General features: G+C 33.1%; 1 protein-coding gene across 4 annotated transcripts in view; it reads left to right on the top strand.

Annotated features, from left to right (window-relative positions):
• The window catches only part of LOC118193720 (calcitonin gene-related peptide type 1 receptor-like), a 666,801-nt gene extending 644,141 nt beyond the window's left edge, over nt 1–22,660 (top strand). For 3 of the 4 annotated variants that reach the window (XM_085825063.1, XM_085825062.1, XM_085825065.1), the window contains one exon: nt 15,188–22,660. In XM_085825063.1, the coding sequence (XP_085681189.1) occupies nt 15,188–15,430 (243 nt within the window). In that variant the 3' untranslated portion in view covers nt 15,431–22,660. Of the gene's footprint in view, nt 1–7,840; nt 7,983–15,187 lie in introns of all 4 variants that reach the window. The other variant, XM_085825064.1, reaches the window with a different exon arrangement.
• The last annotated feature ends 240 nt before the right edge of the window (nt 22,661–22,900 follow it).

Raw genomic sequence — 22,900 nt, 5'->3', positions numbered from 1 at the left:
GTCGTCCATGATGCTAATTGTTGCAAAGCATGATAATTAATACCTGCGGCTAAATTTCTTCAAGGAATGTCACATTAAATAAAGAAAACACAAAACATTTTTATTAAATTTGATTAAACTAAAAATGTGTTTGAGATAGGAATCATGAATGTATGATGCACAAAATGAGAATTTCGTTTTATATTCCCCTTTCGGAACTCAATTTTGATGTCTGTTTTTAATGTATTCGAGCTCTTTTGCAGTACCATCGATAAACCTGACATAAGTTTCTACACTTGCTTATCTCGCCCTTCAAATTTATTACATTTTCTTTTATTTTTCTTCGATGTTTTAAATTAGATATGACTAACAAAAATAATGCAGAACAGTTCACTGACTAGAATCGTCGACTGAATGTAATGCTTAGATGTGGCTCCATTACCGGTAGATATAGATTCGAAATATCGAATACGTTATGGTATTACTCTTTTCCTCCCTTAGAGGTTCAATATCTGACAAATGTTAGATACATACGAAAAATGTTATGTGAATGAATAGTAATATAAATAAATAAATACGTAGATAACGACGAAAGTAAATGTCCATTTTCTGGAAAAAATATAACCCAAGTAAAGTGAAATGTTAAAAATATCTAATGACGAGAAGAATTTAAAAATACATTAATTAAACTGTGATTAAAATAATAAACATAAATATGATCATTTACTTAAATTAATAATTAAATAAAAACGTAAAAAATGTACTCATTAACTATTCTTTCACAGCTGCATGGATCACACCTGTATACCAAAAAACGTATTGTAAACAAAATACAGACGACTCTGGCTAAGAAATGTTTACTTGAATAGCGGTAAAACGGCATTCCAAGGGAAAAGTACCAAAAAATGGCACAAGGACAAACCTAGCGGTCTAAAAGTTAAAGGCTGTGTGAATTACAGTGAATAAATAGCATGTACTCTACAGTTATGTATTGGAGAGTTAAATAAAAACTGCAATGAATTGAAAGTGCAGCTGTACATTAAGCAGTCTAAATATTGAGGGAATTACGAATTACTCCAGAGGATATACATCGTATATGCAGCTGCTACAGTGCTGCTAAATGAAAAATACTTATGTAAGAATTGAAACCCCAGCCGTATCTAAGCTTATCATTTAAAGTCGGGTTTCTTAAACTTATTTCAGTCGCGACCCCTTTTTATCACTGAGATTTTTGCGACGCCCAGGGCCCCATAAGTATTGCGCAAATCCGACACCCGTGTGAGTGAATCTTTCAATTTTTTCACTTGTACTATAATATACTCTTGCAGTTTTAGGTCATTAACTTTAATTTCTAATTTTAAGACATAGAACAATGTGAAAATTTTAATAAGTAACAGACGAAATGATAGCGTCACGTACAAAGCAAGGAAAATGAAAGTTTATATTATAGAAAGAATACGTCGAAACGTTTTCGTTTTTTTCTTTGTCTGTATTGCCTTGTCTTTATCTATTTTCAGATATATTGTGCAAAAATATTTGGTAATTGTAAAATTATTATAATAAGTCAAAGAAATATCAAAACTGCTAAAATTTTTGGCGACCCCCTACTGCAGATCCCGCGACCCATAGTTTAAGAAACCCTGATTTACAGAATGAATCGTTAGGTCTACTATTTTCTTATATTTGTCCCTAGTATCATAAATAAGAAAGTATGTGTCAAACAGGGAAAAATATTATTTCAGATCTGAGTCTTAGATTTGAAGCCAGAAATCTTGCAAAGAATTGCATTATTTCTCATTTTTTTAAATTCCTGAATATGCTGACACAAAAAGAGAATTTACTTTTTTTCCAGCCAGCGATAGAAAACTATCATGTGACAACAAAGAAAGGATTTATGTACAAAAATTACGACATTTCAAAGAATGTGATAAGAAAACTTTAAGGGGAAACAAATGCAGTGTTTTCGATCTTGAAACCAAAACATCACATGTGAGTGAAATTATAGGGTGAAATACATCCTGAATTTCCATTTTTTGCACTAAGGTATGCATGAAATACCTTTTTAAGTATTCTCGATAGCATATATAAACAAACAAATCAAACATTCACCAGCCGTGGTGGCCGAATAGAACGATGTTGTTATAAAAAATTCCAGAACGTATAAATAAATATATATATACTTGCGTACGGATGTGAAAGTTCATTAATTTTAAGTTAATATTTCTACACATTATGAAAATTGTGCCAATGTATGATTAAAATAATTAATTTAATGTATTTTTGTTGACTTCTTCGTTATTTCGAACTTATTGTTGTTGTAGATATACTGGAGACACTATTTTTCTCTGAGAGGTAGAAAAAGAAATTAAACGTATTTTCAATCAACCAAAAAATATTTTTTAAAATCGCATTTGCAGTTTCGTCCAGCTAACATTTCTATTTATTTATTTAAGTTTTCCAGAATCCTATGTCTAAAAATATCAGGAATTATATCTTGTTGAAATATGTTTCATTATCACTAAAGTCAGCTGTGGTATTGTAGGGTTGCTACAACAGTTTGTGTTATTAACAAAATTTTTAATCGCTTATACTACTTGTTGGTAATACGTTGTGTTTACGTATTATATGTAATGCTTAAATAATAATACTTCTAAAATTAGTTCGAAACACGAACAATTAATTGCCTTTTGTTCACTGATATTTCTTGTTCAAAAGCTGATTCCTAACCATTACGAATGCTATTAATACACGAACTCTGAATACACGAATTTTCTAATCTGGCATTCTGAATGAAATATCGCAGAGCTGCAAAGTGCATTGATAAGAAATATTCATCTGTTATTAAATATCAGACACTGCAAGCTTTCCTCTTCAAATTACATTAGTTTCTCTATTGTTTATCATGCTGAAAACTATATAAAACGAGAAGTATATTCCCAGAAAATAAAATCCTTCATACTTCTCAGATTCATTAATAATTCTCCCTAGCTGCTTTTCGTTTGTCAGCAGTTAATATGAAATTTTCTTTTAAGATGGTATGGCTTACAAGTTGAAGAAAGGAGAAAAGTGCAACATTTATCATCTAAAACTGGATGGCGAGTAAGAAGAGGCATCAGATCATCATGCGACTGATAACTGGATAAAGACGTTTTTCTTAGACTGCTAAATGATTACAAGTCGCACCAAATTTATAATACAGACGAAATTCGACTGTGTTACGGAACATTACCTGAACACACATAAATATTTAAAAGTAAAACAGCAGCTCGTTTCAAAAACCTAGAAAACTCGATGCTAGAAAGAAGGCCAGAATTCGCCTTTAACTTATTGACTGCAAGTAGCAATTTTACTGACATTTTTAAATAGGACAGCAAGCTGAAAAATGAAAAACGGCTTTTTTAAATAGATCACTATGGAACACACATCTGATATCTTTCTAAAAAACATTAGTGTATCTTCCTGGGGGAGGAAAAAAACTTCTAACATTCAGTCTTTATACCAGGGTTTTACAAAATCTTTCACATATCATTACAGAAAAGATGTTCAAAAAGTGATGAACAGAACAGAATTTTTTGAAAATGCAAGCACTTCAAAGGAGATAAGTAAGTCGATATCTCCTTTGCTGAAGTTCAGGCATGTTCTAGTCAGTGCACGGGATATTATAGTCAATGATATTATAGATGCACTCTTAAAATCAGTTAAAATCTGTTTTCGAAAATGTGGCTTTTAGGTAGAAGGAGCCTCAAAGGACTTGCATGCTAATGTCTGAGACATCAGTGAGCGAAATTATGCAAATTCGTTTGTATAATACGTGTCAGCTCGCAAAAGAATTGAAACAATGTGTGTAAAAACTGACGATGAAAGTGAAAAGAAACTAAGGAAACAGACAAGCGAAAACGATGCAGATAAAAGTGACGATATGTCAACATCAATCGAATCGGAAGAATCTCTGCAAGTTCAAAAAAATTATTTAACTGAAAGATGCTGTTAAAAAAATTACCAGCAGCTTTGCAAAATTAACAGTACAAATGAAAAGCTTTCGTTGAACAATAGGAAAACAAACGCAGATAGAATAGTTGGTTGTAAGATAAAATATCTTTGTTGAAAAAATAAAAGATAAAAATAAAGACTTGTTTATAATATAAAATTTTATCAGTAACGTAATAATAAAAAATGAAAATCCAAAATGCGTAAAGAGTTTAATTTTGACATTACTTTTTAATTTAATATTTTGAGATTAATTATTGAATTAGCAGTTAGTGGTTATTTTATTAATTAACAGTTAGCAGTTAGTTTCTAATTGATTTTAGGATATGCAATGCACAAATCGCCGTCGATTAAGTATAACCTTTTAATAAACTCAGATGTGTTTGGAACGACAGTGATTTTAATCAGCGGCAATTGCTGTATATGAGATTATTGATCAGACCATGCCAGATGGTATTATTCTTTTATAGAAGGTAGTGGTATTCGAGGTTCCTAATAATCGGTCAAAAATAGTATTTCGCTTTCTGCCGGGAGATGTTATGGTTAAATCAAGGTAACCACACAGTGTTATAAATAAGCACCAAAATATTCATTTCTATATAATACAGAGGCTGTTCGCACATTTTTTAGACGATTTTGGTAAGCGGTAATAAAACATCTTTTGCTGCAAAAGAAGTAATTGCAAGTATACTGTGTTTTTAAAAGTCAAAATTATCGTCTGTGGCTTGAAAGTTTTGTTTTTATTCAAAATGGCGAATTTAACAAAGCAGTGGTTCGAAGGCTACATTTACGCTCTTTCCGAAGAGAAATTTGCATAGTTCGTTATCCAAAAACGATGTGAGAGTCATGGTTTTGTGATATCTAAAGCGTCGATAGGCAATATCATCAACAAAAAATGTAAAAAAACGTCAAATTGGAGCCTCAAGTGCGACAAAAATTCCAAACAAGTATCCAAGGCAAAAACGGACATCTTCGACTATTGCAAAGGTACGTTGTTTAATGTTAAAAGAAAATCCCCCTAGTCAAAGGACAGTTGCAAAATCATTAAAATGCTCGGTGTCCACTGTAAACAAAACGATAAACGTTGACTTAAATCTTAAGAAATCGGAAAAACGCAATGTGCATCGTCTTCTTCCAAAGCATATCGCTCAACGCAGGACACGCTGCAGAATTCTATAGGAGAAACACTTATCCAAAGAAAAATGGAAAAGAATTGTCACAATAGATGAAGCATGAGTGTACTTAAATGACTGTAACAAAAAAAGTGCCATTTATTATCATAAAAAGGGAGAAAAAAATTTAAGTACATGGTTCAAACAATCGAAAGAACGTTTTTCTAAGGGGTTCATGATTGTTGCTGGTTTTTCTTATAATGGCAAGTTAAAAATAAAGATAGTGCAAAAAAATGTCAAGATTAACTCCAAATACTATCAGGAACATATTTTATCGCCAATTTTTCTGAATGAAATACTATCGCTTTACCCACAGTGCCATCAATCTGTGAGACTCCATCAGGACAAGGCTAGCAGTCACACATCAAAATCCACTGTAAATTTCCTAAAAGAAATGGAACGAAAAACTGGTATCAAGGCCATACCCTTCACTGATATCTCTACTAAATCTCCCGATGTGTCATTTATGGATTTTTGTGCTTTCGGACTTTTAAAAACTGCATTATCCAAACGTTGTTCCAAAACCCTAACAGGACTCTGGAAAGCTGCTCGGTAGGAATGCGATAGAATATCTCTTCTGTCACTTCAAAAGGCATTATTATCCTGGAAATTGCGGTGTCGAAAGATAGTTCAGAATAAGTGATGTCAAATAGAACATTTAAAACACAAGAATTTTATGCACAGTAAGACCCCGCTTAACGCAGTTTCGTTTAGCGCTCTTTCGGTTTAGCGCTCTTTTATTTCAACCCGGGGATTCCACAAAATCGCTCGCAGCATACGGGGATTCCCCGAAATATTATGCAGCGATAGGTTTCAAATACATATCCGAAAGAGTGTACTTGTATTTCTTGTTTGGTGCGGTATTGTACAGACATATTTTGAAGGGGTAAATGTGGAAGATGTCGAAGAAATAATTCAAGAAGCAGCGGCTAGTCTTTCTAATGATGAGCTCAAGGAATTAACTGAACAAGAAGAAAACAAAAATGTTGACAGCAGTGATTCAGAAGAAGAGCAAAAAGAACTTTCGATGGCGTTTGTAAAAAGGAGTTTGTCTACCATAACTGAAATAATGGATCAATTCATTGAAAATGATCCAAATTTTGACAGGAGCTCAAAAGTAAGTCGTGGTGTTAGAGATGCTCTATCCGTTTATGAAGAATTTTTAAGAGAACAACGCAAAAGAAAAAGGCAAACAACATTAGATGCTTTTGTCACAAAAAGGCAGAACACTGAAAACGCGGAAGGCTAACTAAATATGACTGACTTAGAATTTTATTTGCTTTTTTTAAGAATATTCGTTTTGTTATTTATATTTTGTTTTTATTTTTGCAAGAAATAATAATGTGGTATTAATTTGGGCTTTAAGAAATAAATGTTTGGTTTTATTTTTATTAAAAAAACATACTTTTTATATTTAATACCTAACCAATTTCCTAGCCATCTTCCCCTAACCCCAATATTTACATGTAAAGATAGCCTCGTTTAGCGCTGTTTCGAATTACGCTCTACTTTGATGGAACGTATCCCCCGCGTTAAGCGGGGTCTTATTGTAATTTAGTTTTGTGAATACAATATACATCGTCTAAAAAATGTGTGAACAGACTCTGTATTAAGTTAGCAATACGAAGCTTTTCTCAGCTGTTTCTATATATGTATTTCTCTGCTGTTTCTGTTGTTGCCAGTGCTTTGAAAGTTTTTTTTTGGGGGGGGGGGCTACGAAAAATAAGTAGAAGCCCAGCATACAAATGTTATCGTTTAACACATTAATGGGAATAAATACATTACAGCTTTATAAAAGTTACATTTTACCTAAAAACTGTAATTATGAAGAAACGGAGATTATAATTTTCATTTCTCGTTTTCATTTCCGACGTTTATATGCTGCCTAAGTTGGGGCCTTTAAATGATTAAAAATAATTTTCTAGACGATAATCTCAATTTCTTGATATATTGTGTTTCTTAGATTACATGGAACTGTTAAACAGCTGTAGTTACGAATGCTCCTTCAATATGAAATCAATAACATCTATTTGTTTTTAAGTTAGAAGAAACTCTGTGTAATAAAGAACGGCTTTGCTAAAAGGAGCAAATTCATAAGATTTAGATATTAAGTACGAAACAGGAGAAGTCTTTCCTGCGATCTTTTTTAATTCGTTACTGGACACATAGAAAGAAAGCGTTATTCTCTTTTAACAAAGCAGGAAGCATCTGTCTGAATTAAATTAACACAGCTGCCTTAATTAATTTACCAAATCCTTAAATTTGAATTTTGTATTTTATGCTTATAGATTGTCAACTAATACTCTGATTACATTAACTAATAACATTTAATGCACTTAAATTGCTGCACTTCTGCACCATATTCGCTGTTGTATAAAAATGAAACCTCAAGTCACTCATAAAGTAAATACTAATTAAATATCAGATAAATAAGCTGATTCCGTTTTTTTTTAAATGTAGCATAGATTTTTATATAATATGCTATGTAGTTCGTTGCTTATTTGCTATGTTTTTGCTTTCAAAACGAAATATTATGCATGTTATTAGCTTATGGCATTTGAGTACCCATGTTTTTGCTAAAAATAAAGCAATTTTTTTTGCTAAAAATAAAGCAATTTGCTTGAATTGCATGCACGATCTAACTCAAAAAATTCGCTCTCAAATGAAGAATTAAAATAAGAGCCAAAGCAATTTTCCAACAGATTCTGACCCTGTTATGGCGATCTGTAGAGAGACGCAGATCAAATCGAGAGCTACCACCTGCATCCACCAGGCGGCGCTCAACCAGGTTAATTTCTGTTACTACAGTCAGGGACGCGGCGTGCCTCACATGAGCTGTAGAAAGTACGTTTCCTTTTGAATTTATTTGCGGTTGCTATAAATTTATTTCGTAATTTTTTTAACTGAATGAAATGCATGTCTTTTCCTACTGTTGTTGCGCATGCTGAATGTTTTATTTATTTTGCCTACTTACTGCTTAAATTGTTAATTTCTTCATATAATGCCTAATGTATATAAATAATGCCTAATGTTATGGCAAAAGCAATGCGCTTATTGCATTAATGCAGTAAGAAATAATTCTTATTGATATAATAGGACATACAGAGAGTCTGAAAGAAAAACATTTATCTTGAAACAGCAATAACAGAGATGCAATACTGACTTCCAGTTTTTGCACAAACAGAAAGAATACGATATGCCGCTTTTGTAAGTAGCTATTTATGTATTAGTGCAACTCTCTAGGCGAAATTTCCCGGTTTTTTGCAGATGTAAGAGAATAAGAATTTAAAACTGCAAAAACATACTTATTGCGTGCCTAATGTGCACATATTACATACATACTTTAAGTTTTAATTAGGTATTTATTCTTAAAAACTGTCAAAGCAAAAATTTAGCTACCCCTTAAAAAAAATTAAATCGTTCTAAGAAGAGTTTCAAAGTTATTGTTCCCTTCAGCGAGTTTGTGACAAAATATGGTATCCATGAAAATGTTATAGCATAGTTTTTTCTATTGCAGGCGAATTTCACAAATGCATAGTTCAAAATCGAGATAAACAATAAATAAGAAAATTGAAATACAGCAGAAATAACTCATGTGGAAATGGCGGCAATGCTCGATGAAACCGAAGAACTATCGTACGCATGGACTAGAAGAGAAACACGCTAATGTGACAATCAAAATCGTAAAAAACAACCTTATATTTAGCGTAGGTATAATGAAACACTCAATCGATTTCGAGGGCAGCTAAAGGTCCCTCCTCATCAGGAGAAAGAAATACATAGAAAGAAGAAAATAGGAGAAGGAGTCACAGAAACACGTAGTGCTTATCAGCACTGCACGTGGTTATAACTAGATTTTAATCAGAGTTGCACTGGCCGCCTACTTTTACTGAGCCAGGCTGTCTGATCAAGCATAAAGAAATATTAGCGAAGTTAAAATAGGGAGCGAGGGGTAAATGCACCTTACGCTCAAAATCTGAACTTCAAATAATGGAAAGCAACCACTGAACGGATTTTTATACCCTCTGGTAGTACCAAGCGCGAGGAGGTAACGCCATCTATCGGCAAAAATAATTGAATTAAGATAGTAGAATTTTAAAGGCATTAGGAAGGACTGGATTGGACTTCAAATCATTAACTAAACTTTCTAAATCTTTGTGAATGTGAAAAGCCTCAAGAAAATCCAATTCGCCTATGGAAGAAGCCTTTTGGATGATTTTTGCAGACCCAAAATCAAAATTATGGTTAAAAGTCCAGCTATGATACGCTATTGAAGACTTGTTAATTTCGCCTTTTTTGACATAAGATTCATGTTCCTTGATACGAAACTTCAACGCTCTTTTTGTTTGGCCAATATATCTTAAACCACACTGACATGATATACTATAAATTCCCCAAGAATTCAAGACAGAAACGCAATCTTTTAGAATCGAAGGGTGAATTTTATTAATAGGGGAGAAACCGACTTGAAAATTGAATTTCTGGAGAATCCGTGCAATTTTATAGCTAACAGAAGGATAAAATGGAAGCACGACAAGGTCATTAATATTATTTCTAACAGTGGAATGTCTTCTTTGATGGGAATCTGAAAATTTTTTGACGGCTTTATCAATAATCACGGGAGAAAATCCACGGTCAATCGCAACTGCTCTCAAATAATTAAGTTCATTGGTAAGCAAAGATTCAGAGGAACAAACTTTTAGCGCGCGGAAAACATAATAGTAAAAAGAAGCCATTTTTTGCTTAACAGGGTGGCATGACTTGGCATGGGGTGGTAAACAAACTGCAAAGGGTTTACGGTACACAGTGGTGCTAAAATCGGTTTCATTGCGGATTATAAGAATATCGAGGAAGGGGAGGGAATTGTTGGATTCAATTTCAAGAGTGAATTGGATGGCTGGATCAATTGAATTCATAATAGATAGAATCTCGGATAAATCCTTTTTATAACCGTCAAAAAGTGCGAAAGTGTCGTCAACATACCGAATCCAAAGACGAAAAGATAATTTATCAAATAATTTCATCTCAAAATAGTGCATATAAATGTCAGCAAGTACCGGACTGAGAGGATACCATTATGGGTAATCCAAGCAATCATGGCCTGTAAGTAGCCGAAATATGGCTATAGCATTACGTTGTGGATATTCTGGCAGGCAAGCGAAATTTTCAGCCTTCCTTTGTTTCGTCTTTATGCTATCTTACATTTTCAAATGATGTTTTTGTTTTACAGACTGCTTTATTGAGTGATGTGACATATTTGAATTTGTCGATTTCAGCAGCTTTTCGTGCGAGGTAATTTGCTTGATCATTTTCATAGATGCTGCTGTGTCCAGGGATCCACTCTATACCAGTTTTCTTATTTTTCTGCAATAGGCTTCGGATTACTTCTCGGCTCTGAAGAACAGTTGATATGCTGGTTTCCAAAGAGCCAACGTCTTGCATTTTGACTTGCTAGATTAACTGAATCAGATATCAGGACAGCATTCTTGAATTTATAATGTAATGTCAATAATTGTTTAAGAGCATTTCTAAGAGTTTCCACCTCACCATCAAATGCATTGCGGTTTTTCCCAGCAGAGGCATAGAAGGAAAAAAGCCCAGAATAAACCCCCGAACTTGCAGACATTAGATCATTACTATATGATTCATCTGTATAAATAGGCAACCAGCTCTGATTCGGAATATATTAATAATATTATATTAACGTAGATTAATGGTATTATATGAAAGTATTCGTATTGTATTAATAATATTATATTAACTGCGTCCAGAACAAGGCGTTTCAAGACCGGGGTTCTTGCATTCGATCGACTAAGCCAAATTCCTCCCTAATTTTATGAAAACTTTGTAAGAAGCCACACTGTGTCTTGAGATTTCTAGTTGTGTCCTGTAATTAGTCCAGAAAGGATCTTCAAAGAGAAGCAACGTTTTTTATAAGGTAACAGCTGTCTCTTCAGTAACAGTTTTGACGGGCAAACCTTTTGTTAACTTTAGCATAGCTTCACTAGGACTAGATTTAACATCTCCAGTAATAAGTCTCTTTGCTTGATTTTAGAAAAAATATCAGTTTCTTGAAGACTTGCACACGTGCTGTTATGAGTGGTTCACAGTAACCTAGGATCAAATGTAATACGAATATCTCATAAATAATATGTAGAGTTGTTCTGGAGTATCCCCTCACGGAGCCAGCCAAACGCTTTAATGTAGCGCGAGCGATCTAAGAGGTACGCTTCTTGGCTTAGGGGTGTCCGCTAGATCTCGTATCCCCTACGTCGAGAAACGTACCATTTAAGAAGTCGCTTAAGAAGTCGCTAGAGGAGACGATGCTAAAGAAGAGGCCGGTTATGCTAGCCGCTAACTCCTAATAACAATGTCCACTAAAGCAGTTGCGATAGCATGTAAATACCGATAAATAATTGTTATCATTTTGCTCATATCAGGTACAGGTACATATAAAAGTACGGGGGAAACCAACGATGTACCATGGGTCAACTGGTAATGACCCATGGTATACTAACTCTTAAAACGCAGTATCTCCATAACTAACCCTTTAAAGAAATTGCAAGCTTTATAAGAGTTTACAAAGGAAGTTTGAAGAAATGGGGAACTGTATAATGATCAGGAGTCCCCTATTACCCACACATGCAGATGCTAGATTTCGCCATATTTCTTGCATTGAAATATGTGGGGAAGGGTTATATAGTAATTTAATGAAGGATTAGAGTACACAGATGAGAAGCTTACATTAAGGATAAAGTTATATGTGCGTCTTCCCTGTGTAACATTATTCCATGAATCTTGGCAGGACTTTAAAGCAAGTTGTTTTAGTTGGTACGGGATATTTGCGAGAGACTATGGAAGCGTGATTTCAGTACCATCTTGATATTAAGAGCTGTTTCTTTAGCTAATTCATCTGCCTGATAATTACCACAATGGCCGCTATGTCCTTTTTGATCCATGAAATTTGAATTTTGGTGTGTTGGAATTATAACAAGGAGAGAATTTATGTTGGAAATCAATAATGGGGCGGGTAAGAGATCTCAATCGCTAAAACAGCTGCTTGAGAGTCAGATTTTATGGTAAATTCGTTGAGATTTTTGAGAAAGGCTATTTCAATCGCTGCTTTTATGGCTGACAATTAAGCCTGGAAAACATTAATATTGTTATTATGGAGATGACCTTTTCGTTGATGATATTTGGAAGAGCAGTTTAAAAACAGGCCGCTAGCTATTTTTTCCTTCAATTTTTGATCCATCAGTATTTGCAATTGGAGATGAACTACTTGAATTTTTCATTAGACTTGAGGAATTTTATTTTGCTGAACAGAAGCGCTGGATGAATAAATTTGGAATTATTTTTCGTAGTTGGATAACAGAAAGGTTTCGTTTTTAAATTCTGCAGCTTAGTTAAGCTGAAAAACTTTTATCTAGATGCTTTGCATTTCTGCAGTTATTGATAGTGAAAGAGTACCACTAAAGTAAAATACAGCAACAGCTGTATTTGAAGTTGTGCGATACGCTCGAGCAATGCAAAAAGCCTTTGACACTGTCATTGGTTATGCCAAATTCTGGGCGTCGTAATTTACCATTTTTGACATAATTGTTTTAGAAGAATTCGTATTAGATGGGGATTAAGCTCTAGTTGTATCAATGCATGCGTTGCAGGCGATTAGCTATTGATGTTCTGCGAAGTTTAATATTTTATAGATGAGGAATTGAATTCAGGAGAATTTCTAGTTGATTGTTAATCCAAAGTACTTAATTGTATACAGACTTGATTTTTTGGTTATCAGTTTTTAGAGTTATGTTTTAGTTACGTTTTGGCCTGATTTATGGATTCTTAAGACTTGAGATATACTATGTCAGATTTGCAATTTTTGAATTTTGCAAAATTGGATAAATGTATAAAGTGTTTCATTACAATTATCCTGTAAAATGTCTCTGGTACGACCGCTTGTAATAAAAGCAATATTGTCTGCAAAAGCGATAATTTTTTAGTGTTTTGGCCATGAATAAGCAATATCATAACACGATATTAATATCAATATATTTGTGATCATTATCATACCACTATATTATGACATACCCGTCAGGACCCCCTTATCCCCATGGACACAATTGAAGCTTAATTCGTAAATGCTACATGGCTGTCTTTGAGGTCTTATACTCTAGGACTGTTTCCATTATTTCGTCAGTAATCTGAAAATTACGTCTGTAGACCTTTGCTTCCATGTGCCGCAGAAGAAAATAAATCAGAAAATGAGAACTCTCGCGAAACGTCCCAACTGCGCGATATCAACTAACTTGCTTTGGCTAATCTTTGAGCTTACAACTATGTGGATGCTCTGTAGCTTCTTTTTCGAACTTCTTTATTGCCATAACATATTTTACAGCATTTCTGTCTTGTCGAAAATAAATAGCACTCTATGCTTTTTCTATTTGTGCAAAAATTGAATATTTAAACGTATGCTGGTTTTGTTAGTTACATTTCGGATAGGTGATTTTATAGTGGAATCATATAGTTTATTCTTACTTTTGTATTTTCTCTGTAAACTGCCATTCATACATATATTTCTAGAGGTTTTCAGCAGAACTTTAAAAAAATAATTTTTTATTCATTGGAGGAAATAAGACATAAAAACATTTCCGATGACGTGAAGGCCAGAATGACTGGGCTCCGTTGCCTGACAGTCGTGGCACTGCCTTACACAGATTAAAGCCCAGATCTCTGGACAATTATTTGTACTAAATCAAAAAAAAAAGTTTTACTTGGGCATACAGAGCCATTTTTTTACAGAGTTATGAGTTACATTGTTCTGTTTTGGTCATAATGATACTTCTTGACATGACATTCATAACACTTTAGACTAACTTTACACTTACATGCTAATATTTCAGAAACACTTGGTACATTTTAGAACATTGGAGACTTTTTACACACATGACACATTTGATACATTTTACAATACTTTTTACAACACATGATGCTTGATTATGTATAATTCAAACAAACAAGATATGATTCACAATGCTAATGAGTAAAAGGTGTTACCTGCCTAAAGTATTTAACACCTATTACAACATTTGACACCTTTAGCAGAGTGCAACATGACCAAGAGATCAATATCCTTCTCTAAGCTTATCATTACTATACATACTGCCTGCATATAATACGTGATATGCAACTAAGATTTACAGTGCCGATATAGGAACTTGTCTTCATTCCATAAAGAGGGGTCATCATGAACATTCTTAAACAAATTTAAGAAGCCAAGTCAGCTTTTTATTAACATTACTAGACATTCATTTCGCAATCGTTTTTCAACGATGTGTCAGAATAAGAATATCTCTACTCATAGTCTTGATGAAATAAATGTATTTGAATCCATTTTTGAATCTTTCGATAAATATCTAAAATATCTTAGTTAATACCTTCTAATTTTGTAAATTTATAAAGTGAAAAGGCTACATCACATTCTTCTTGATCTATTGGTTTGTCTTTTAAAGCTTTAAAGCTATTATCGGTTTTCGTAAAATTTGTTCTGAGTGGTGTTCTAAACTTTATTAATTTATCTATAGTTAACTATTTCACGTCTGTCAAAAATCAGACTTTTTACTAAAAAGCAGCATTCCTCTTTTTACACGATTTTACACGCGAGCTATTTCGAAACAAAATACAATTCATAGCAATACAAATGAAGATAAATTTCTTATCTTCATCCTTCGCGCGCTCATAGTATTTCACGCTGGGTTGCCTGCTATTGCATAAAAACCAAAATTACTACTGTAAATTTGACAAAACAATTATTATTTATTATAGACGCACTTAGAATCTAATTCATAGATCAGACTTAACGTAAACAAAAATATGCAAAGGTGAAGAGTCATCGAAAGTTTCTGGGCATGCGCAGATGCTCGAGTTCAAACCGCAAGTATTCTATTTCACGTTATCAGGATTGCGAGATGGATATTATTTTTAAAGTTTAATATTAAAATATGTAAGTTAATGCTTTGTAAGTTGCCCAAAATGTATTATTTGATCTTCTACAGGTGTTATATCTGCTACGGAGAACATACCAGAGACACAAGCTAAGTCAAAATTTCAGAGGAAGGCCTCAGGCGAGTATTATGATGAACCCTGTGTCTGTCACCCAAGTTTCCAGCATGGCTGACAGCCAAGCAAGTACACATCATGGACTGCACTACAGATCTAAAAATGGTGATAAGCAGCGTGAAATCTATAATTCAGTAACAGATGGTAACAATTTATCAGAAGATGTTGCCTCAGTGTAAAGTGTAAAGAGTCTTGGCCAGTAACGGCCGCAAGGAAATCACATTGATTTCACCTGCGGAAAATCTCATCTGGCCTGAGGTCAAAACTTGAAAACATTTTATTATGATTATGGAATTCAATTATCAATGGCAAATGTATATCTAGAAATGGTTCTTCAATATAAAAACACATTTTATCTATCGTAAGGTGTCAGAAGACTACCCATGACTTAATCACCAGAAAAACTCATTTTTCATTGCTCTTTGTTTTGTCTTCAATATCTGATGTGGATCTAAACATTATGAAAACCTTTTAACTACTAAGGATGTACCTAGTTCAGAAAACCATTATGTCAAAACTTAGATTATTCCCTTTGTACAGAATGTAGATATTACCGTTGTATCTCTCATTGTTTCCTTTTCATGTGTGTTGAAAGAATTTTATATGCATATATCAAGTGGAATGCTGCCATTTTACTTTCTTTTGCATTTGTTTTATTCTGATCTTAATACAAATATCCTGATTTTATATTTTATCTTTCAACAGAAATAAGAAAGGTCATAAATGTTCGTGTGACACATCAGAGTTAAGCCGATCTTTTGTAAGTGGAGTGTAAAGGAAATATTCGTGTCACTAAAACTAACATTACATTATTTCATTTAAAAACATCATAAAACTGTAATTCATACTCTTATAAATTATTTTTCTTTAACCGCCTGCATTAAACAATCAAAAACATTAATTATATTTAATTATAACGTCTTAATGCTTAATAGTTTGATGTAAGAATAATGATGTAAGAATGGAAATTGTTAGATGGTGATGAAAAAGTATTATTATATGCAGTATTTGTATTGTATTTAAACATATACAATGTACTTAAATTACTATTTGTATTCCACTGTAGCCTAAATTATCTATTCTGCGAGTATCAGTAATTAGGAAGATCTTTTGATTATGTAACTGAATGAGCATCGACAAATACCACCAGTTACTACAAATAGATATTCCCGCTTTCCCAAGCAATTTTATTCACTTTATCTTACCCCATATCATTCCAAATATATACGTCTAATATAAATTCCGCTATTATCTCTTGAGTGATAAAATGCATTGCTTGTGACCTCAGCCTTCTCAGCTAGTGAATTAGAAACGATTTCAAGATTTCTAAACGTTTGGAAAACGTAGTTAGAGGAAACGTTTATTTTCATTAATAAACACATCAACAATTATAATTTTAAAAAATCTGTAAAAGAACATTATCAAATAATATCAGCCAACATATTTTATGAATGACAATACTAAATTTTCATTTACTTACTCAGGCTTGAATAAAACAACCAGACGCATTTTGAGTGAGAAGGTAACTTTTTCAGTAGCAAGGTAATTTGAGCAAATGTCATACTTTGAATGTGCTAAAACACAGTAACGCATGTATCACTTCTCACATCTCATTAAAGTAAGAGAATTCATTTAATGAGAATTCATTAAATGAGAATTTAAAAAAAAAGAAGAAGGACGCGTGTTTTTATTAAATTTATTAATTAAAACTGATATATATTTCCTGATTTGAAAGACGATTAAAAGCCCTTTTCTTCCTTTACATTACTTTATAAAAGCAAAATCGAAAGAATGATCAAGAAACCATTATCTGTGGAAATTGGGACGTTCACATAAAGACGGGGATTTTCACACTCCATTTCGTAAAATGTTCAACATAATCATGACTCATTAGACAAACACATACATGTTTGAACTTGTGAACAGTAGTGTTAGTTTTTCTATCCATCATCCATGTTAGTTGTAATCAACGTGTCGGAGCAGAAGACTTCTAATAAAGTTGCGCAAATTAGATTTTTGACTATTAAAGGTGTTATTCCATCTCATATATTTTCAGACGTAAAATCCAGTTTAGAGATGAATGTCTCTGTCAGTTTGCAATGTGTGATTGACGGAAGTCTGAGCAAGAAGATTGGGTGAGAACTCAACCACATACTTACTGTATACAACAACATACTTACTGTAGGGAACTGCAAGCATATTAAGACAAGCTGGTTGCCATTGATGCACTAATTCTGCTCGAACGTAAAATAATCTTCAGAGAAATCAATAATGATCTTGAAATAAGTGTCTGTTGTATGGACATATTATGATGCTTGAGTGCAAAGAAAGAAGCTTGGTTGCAATCACGCAACTTCTACAGCTTTATAAAATTTATGGAGACAAGTATCTAGCATGTATGATGTTCAAAACACTCTTTGTACGAGTGCAGAACTTCAAATTTAATGATCTAATTATTAATGCTGTTCTAGAATTAAGAAATTTCCTGAGAGCTGGAGCAAGCACATTGAAGATAGAGGCAGAAGCTTGGTGAAACAGAGCGCAAGTCTTTTCAGTGCGTTCAATAAACTTTACTGCGAAAAGACTTTATGATCCACTTTATATGGAATCCACATTATGAATTCCAGTTTTTACTTGAACATTATTCGTAACGTGCATTCCAAGTGAAAAGTAAAACTGATTTTTACTTCCTTATACAAAGTAAAGGAAGTGTATCCTATTTCAATGCAAATATTCATTTTAACTGCTCTCTAAGCTATTTGAACAATGTTGTTATGGTGCTATCTGTACGTACGGACACAATAAAGGATATCTTTTTCTCAGAACAATTTGAAAAATGGATTTAAAATGGATTCGGTAGAGATTTTTTTCGTGATGTCTGTACTTTGCATAACTCCAAAAGGAGTAGCCTCAGAACGGTGAAATTTTGCATATTGGATTGCAGGGCAGATGTTGTTGTGCACCTCCCTTTTTGATTGCAATTGGCCGCACCAAATGTATATATATATGTATGCTCATTCTGTTACTCGGCTCGGTGAGCGCAGTTTTTCTATTCTTATATGCTGCTAAATTGTCCATTTTTTGCTTTAAAACTTATTGAATTATGTTGTTCTTATGTTCTGGTTACGGTGTTTATGCCTTTAATTAATCTGCATGCAATAGCTGTAGAAATATCAACAATTTAAAAGTTGTTTACAATCTACTAAGCCTAACGAAGGCGCCTTTATTTGCATTTGAAACTTAATAGACTAGTGAATTAAATGAGTTTCTACACCTTCAGCGTCTTTTTGTAGAGTGGGAATAAAAGTAAACTTTCAGTTTTGTCCACCGAAAAATCTGCCTTCTTTCCTGCTGACCGAATTGCTTGTTTTTGCGTTGAAGCTGCAAATTCAATTGCAGATTGTTTAAAATTGCTTTAACTGTGCATTTTTATCTTATCGCAAAGTGAGAACTGAATTAATTGAATGAGAAATATATCTCTAATGAAATTTTAGGAAATAAGTTTAAATGAAATGCAGCAAAAATTGTGTATAATTTCATAGGCCGTACAAGGAAGTCATGCGGTGTCTACATCAGATTTTCTTAATTTAGTACTGCTTAAAAGTGCATTTATATTTAGGGTTAATTATGCTTAATAAATATGTTTTATAAATATGCTTATTCGTAGTTAAATTATTATATTTTATTAAGCGTAACTTAAAGAGCATTTTATTATTTCTTATGCGCTTGCGTGACGCTAAAGTTCTTTCAACACTTTTGTCCCAGTGGTTGCAAGCACATATTAGCTGTGCTCTATCATTAACATTTGGTATAGTTTCAGTCGTAAGAAGGAACTGTCAGGTCAATCCTTCTCTGAAGCAACAATTTTCCTTATTGGTTATTAATCTGATCTTTGAAAGTATTTTATTCATTTTTTATTTAAATTTGTAACCTTAATATAAAGCATGTATAATAAAGCATCTTGATAATATAAAAAGTATTTTGAAAAGGTGCTATTAAAGGATTCAGGCCTTGCTTCTTGGCATAAGAACTCTTAGAAATGAATCGCGTTATTTATCAACAAAAAATAAGTTTGCAACTAAACCGCTAGAAAATCCATCAGTTTTGCTCCTAAAATAAAGGGAAAATAAACGGTCAACTGAACCGTTTTTTATTGTCTGAGTTCTATTCAGTATATTATTTTTCAGTTTTATTCAGCATTTTGAGCTGGCTATGTTAACAGAAGTATGCTTTTTAAGTTTCCTCAAAATAATTACACTACCAATAATAATAGAGATAAAGACGATCTCTTTTCAGAATACCTATTACCCCAGATAAACTTGTAAAAGGAAATAAATCTTCATAGCATAAAATCTTAGACAGAAATCTGTTTTATAGCAGTTAATATACAAAAAGGTAAAGAAAAGGAAATCGATGTACTATATTAATGCAACTTTTTCTATTAAATGATATTAAACTGTTATAAAACAATAGATTTTCTAATCGATATTTGATTTAAGATCAAATATTTGTTGAAACACAGTAAAGTGTAAAACACCAACTGAAAATACTATTCACACGCATAGCTATAAATGTTTGAAGTAAAAATGAAATGTATTACTATATTTGCAAAGGAAACTCTGAGTGGTATATTAAACTACAGCCTTCAATTTTACATTCAAGTAGTAGTCACATTTAATATTTTAAGTCATTAGACAAGATGGCGCTTAATATGCAGCAGCTAGTAATAATTGCAATATGGGCTATAGCACACTTTAGTAAACTCAATTCACAGACGAGGTTGTGCTCTTTCGAAGTCAAACGCTCAAGACAGTGACGTTACATTAATCAAAGAAGTAGAAGAAACCTTGCTTTGAAGTACAAAGTTGATGACACCGCGCTGGTTGGCCTTGGTGGAGAAGATCAAACCTTGTAGCATAGTGTTCCAGAATGATCGCGGCAACGTGAGGCTGGCGATAATGTGATTTTAGCGTAGCAGTTTTTCCGTTACTATTCGAAAATGAGAAAAATATTTGCACAGAACAGAAAACCTTCTACCCACGTAAAAAAGCAGTAAATTAAGTGTCATTGCATCGTTTTCAGTCTGACGAAATGGCTTTTCAGTGGCGTTATCTTACTTCCTATAGCCAAAGTAATGTAATCACCCAATGCGATCAAACCTGTAGCCGTATTTATGATCCATTCTAAGCAAAACAGCGGTCCGAGCGGTGAAGCCGCTGAAACCTAACAGTTCGATCGGAGTTGAATTCCAGGCAAACGGCTGGCTACATGGGCGATTTTGGAGTTTTTCCTCATGGGTAAAAGAGAAACGAGCCAGTTTTCCTTAGAAAATCTTCCACGATGCCTCTCCTTCTTTAGGCAATTAGACCTAGCTATAATCAAATACACCAAACCTTACTCATCCTTTATAAAGTATATCCTAGTCATCAGAAACAATGATTATGTGATTAAAGTAATTTAACCAATAAAAATCAAACGTTTACTAAGATCGCTTATAAGGTATTTCTCCCACTTCCTTAGCGTGCCTTCGTGGTGTAGCGGTAGCACGCTGGGCCGGTATTCCAGAGGTCCGTGGTTCGATTCCCGGTGAAGGCGGTTGCATGTTTTTCATCGTTTCTGCTTCCGTATCAATTTTAAATATATAAGGTATTTCTCCCACAGTCCAAGCGTCCTTCCTGGTGTAGTGGTTCTGCACACTGGGCCGGTATCCAGAGGTCCGCGGTTCGATTCCCGGCGAAGGCATTGCTAATTTTTCATCTTTCCGGCTTTCGAAAAAATTCTAATGTCTCTACAAGTGGCGCCCGAACTAAAAGGGTTGTGGATGATGATTCTCCGCACCCAGGATCTGGTGACTAGGTCCCCTAAAACTTTAGTCGCCCTTTAAAAAAGGGAGTATATAAGGAATTTCTCTCACTTCCCTAGCGTGCCTTCGTGGTGTAATAGTAGCACGCTGGGCCGGTATTCCAGTGGTCCGTGGTTTAATACACAGAACCGAGATTTCTGTTTATTGTGAGCAGCATTCTTACAGTAAACTAAATTAGATGAAAACAGTTGTAAAAGGAAAATGTATAAGAGTTTTTCTCTGCATTCCACCATACTCATTCATATCATAAATTTCTATTGTTTTACATTGTGATATTGCTTCCAAGATGAATTAACTGTCTGTCTTCTCCTGCATTAATATTGTCATATACATAGAAAAACAGAGATTATACATGTTCACAACACTAAACATAAAAATAAACTGTAGCATTACATATCAAGAAATTTAAATTTTTCTTCAAATGGGAAGACTTTTCTCTGCTTCCTGTGAGAAATACTGCCATACATTAATACACATTAATCGTATTGGTATATAATTAAACGTTTTCTAATTTTATTAAGGTTGCAGTTAACTACTAAAATCGATTGAAACTAATCGAGAATTTTGCAGTATCCAATTATGCTCAGTTTCCTTAATCGATGCACTTCTCATGTGGAGGTGATTAAAGTCAAGCAACGAGTTGTTAGCAGACTCTCGTAATATCTAAGCTCACAGTCACAATATTTAAGCTCACTCCTCACTTTACAATACTGTATTCAAAATTTAGTGTCAGAAATATTTCGATAGCTCTATAGTATAGTTAATTTGGAGTATTACATTCACATTTTTTTAATATCTCTTTTAGTATATTTCGCGCCATGTAAAATTAAAAACGTTTTTCTGATAACATATTGAGGAATTTGAACTTTAAAAAAACTTGTGATTATTTTATAATAATAAATAATAAAATGGGCGCTGGTATCTTTACAAATTTCATGCACTCATAATATATTTAATTTCTCAAAATTTTTTATATTTGTAGATTAAATAATTTACTTAATAATTTTTCAAATTGCTATAGTCTCCGAAGTAATTTCTAAGATATTTATTGAAGAAAATCAGCTCAGTTCAAAACTATGTAATTAAAAGCCCAGCTACATAAGTAAATTACGTTGAATTTTTATTTACTCGAAGATAAATTAGATTTTGCTAGTATTTCATTCATTTTTATATTAATTAGTACATTATGTTTGAAGACTATAAAACGCAGTGGTTCATTTCGCAACAAATAATGAATTTGATCGAAAACTCACAAAGAACACCAGACTATGGGATATTACTATACTCTTCTTATGACGTTTCCTTCCTAGGGCCTATTCATTGCTCAGAAATATCTTGAAAACTTTTATTTATGTACCAATACGGAAGAAAATTAAAAGAACAAGATGAATGGGTCATATTTACAGAATTGTTAAATTACATGTCATGTACTGTATTATGTGTTAATGCTTTATTAAAATAATATTTAAAATATAATTTTTTCTTTCTTTTGTGTAATACATGCATGCACATATTACAATTAAGGAAATAAAAGTTTGGGAATTTCTGTTTTATAGATTTTTTTTAATACTGAAATGTTTGTTTATTTAATAAATGAGGTCAATAAAATTCTGTATCTGTGATTTCAAAACTACTGATTAAAATATAATAGTCGTTTATAACAAAATCTTAAATACAGTGGCAAACTGACCAATTTGCAAATGAATCTTGGCTTTTGCTTTGCTTACAAGATAAAATTGTGTTTTTAAAATACTATATATTTTCTTCTTAATCCATTCTCAGAGGA

The sequence above is a fragment of the Stegodyphus dumicola genome, chromosome 10, assembly GCF_044657685.1.
Source record: "Stegodyphus dumicola isolate Sdum_Otavi_A_Nest chromosome 10, ASM4465768v1".
Lineage (NCBI taxonomy): Eukaryota > Metazoa > Arthropoda > Arachnida > Araneae > Eresidae > Stegodyphus > Stegodyphus dumicola.
This window is presented reverse-complemented; position numbering and strand designations above follow the sequence as displayed.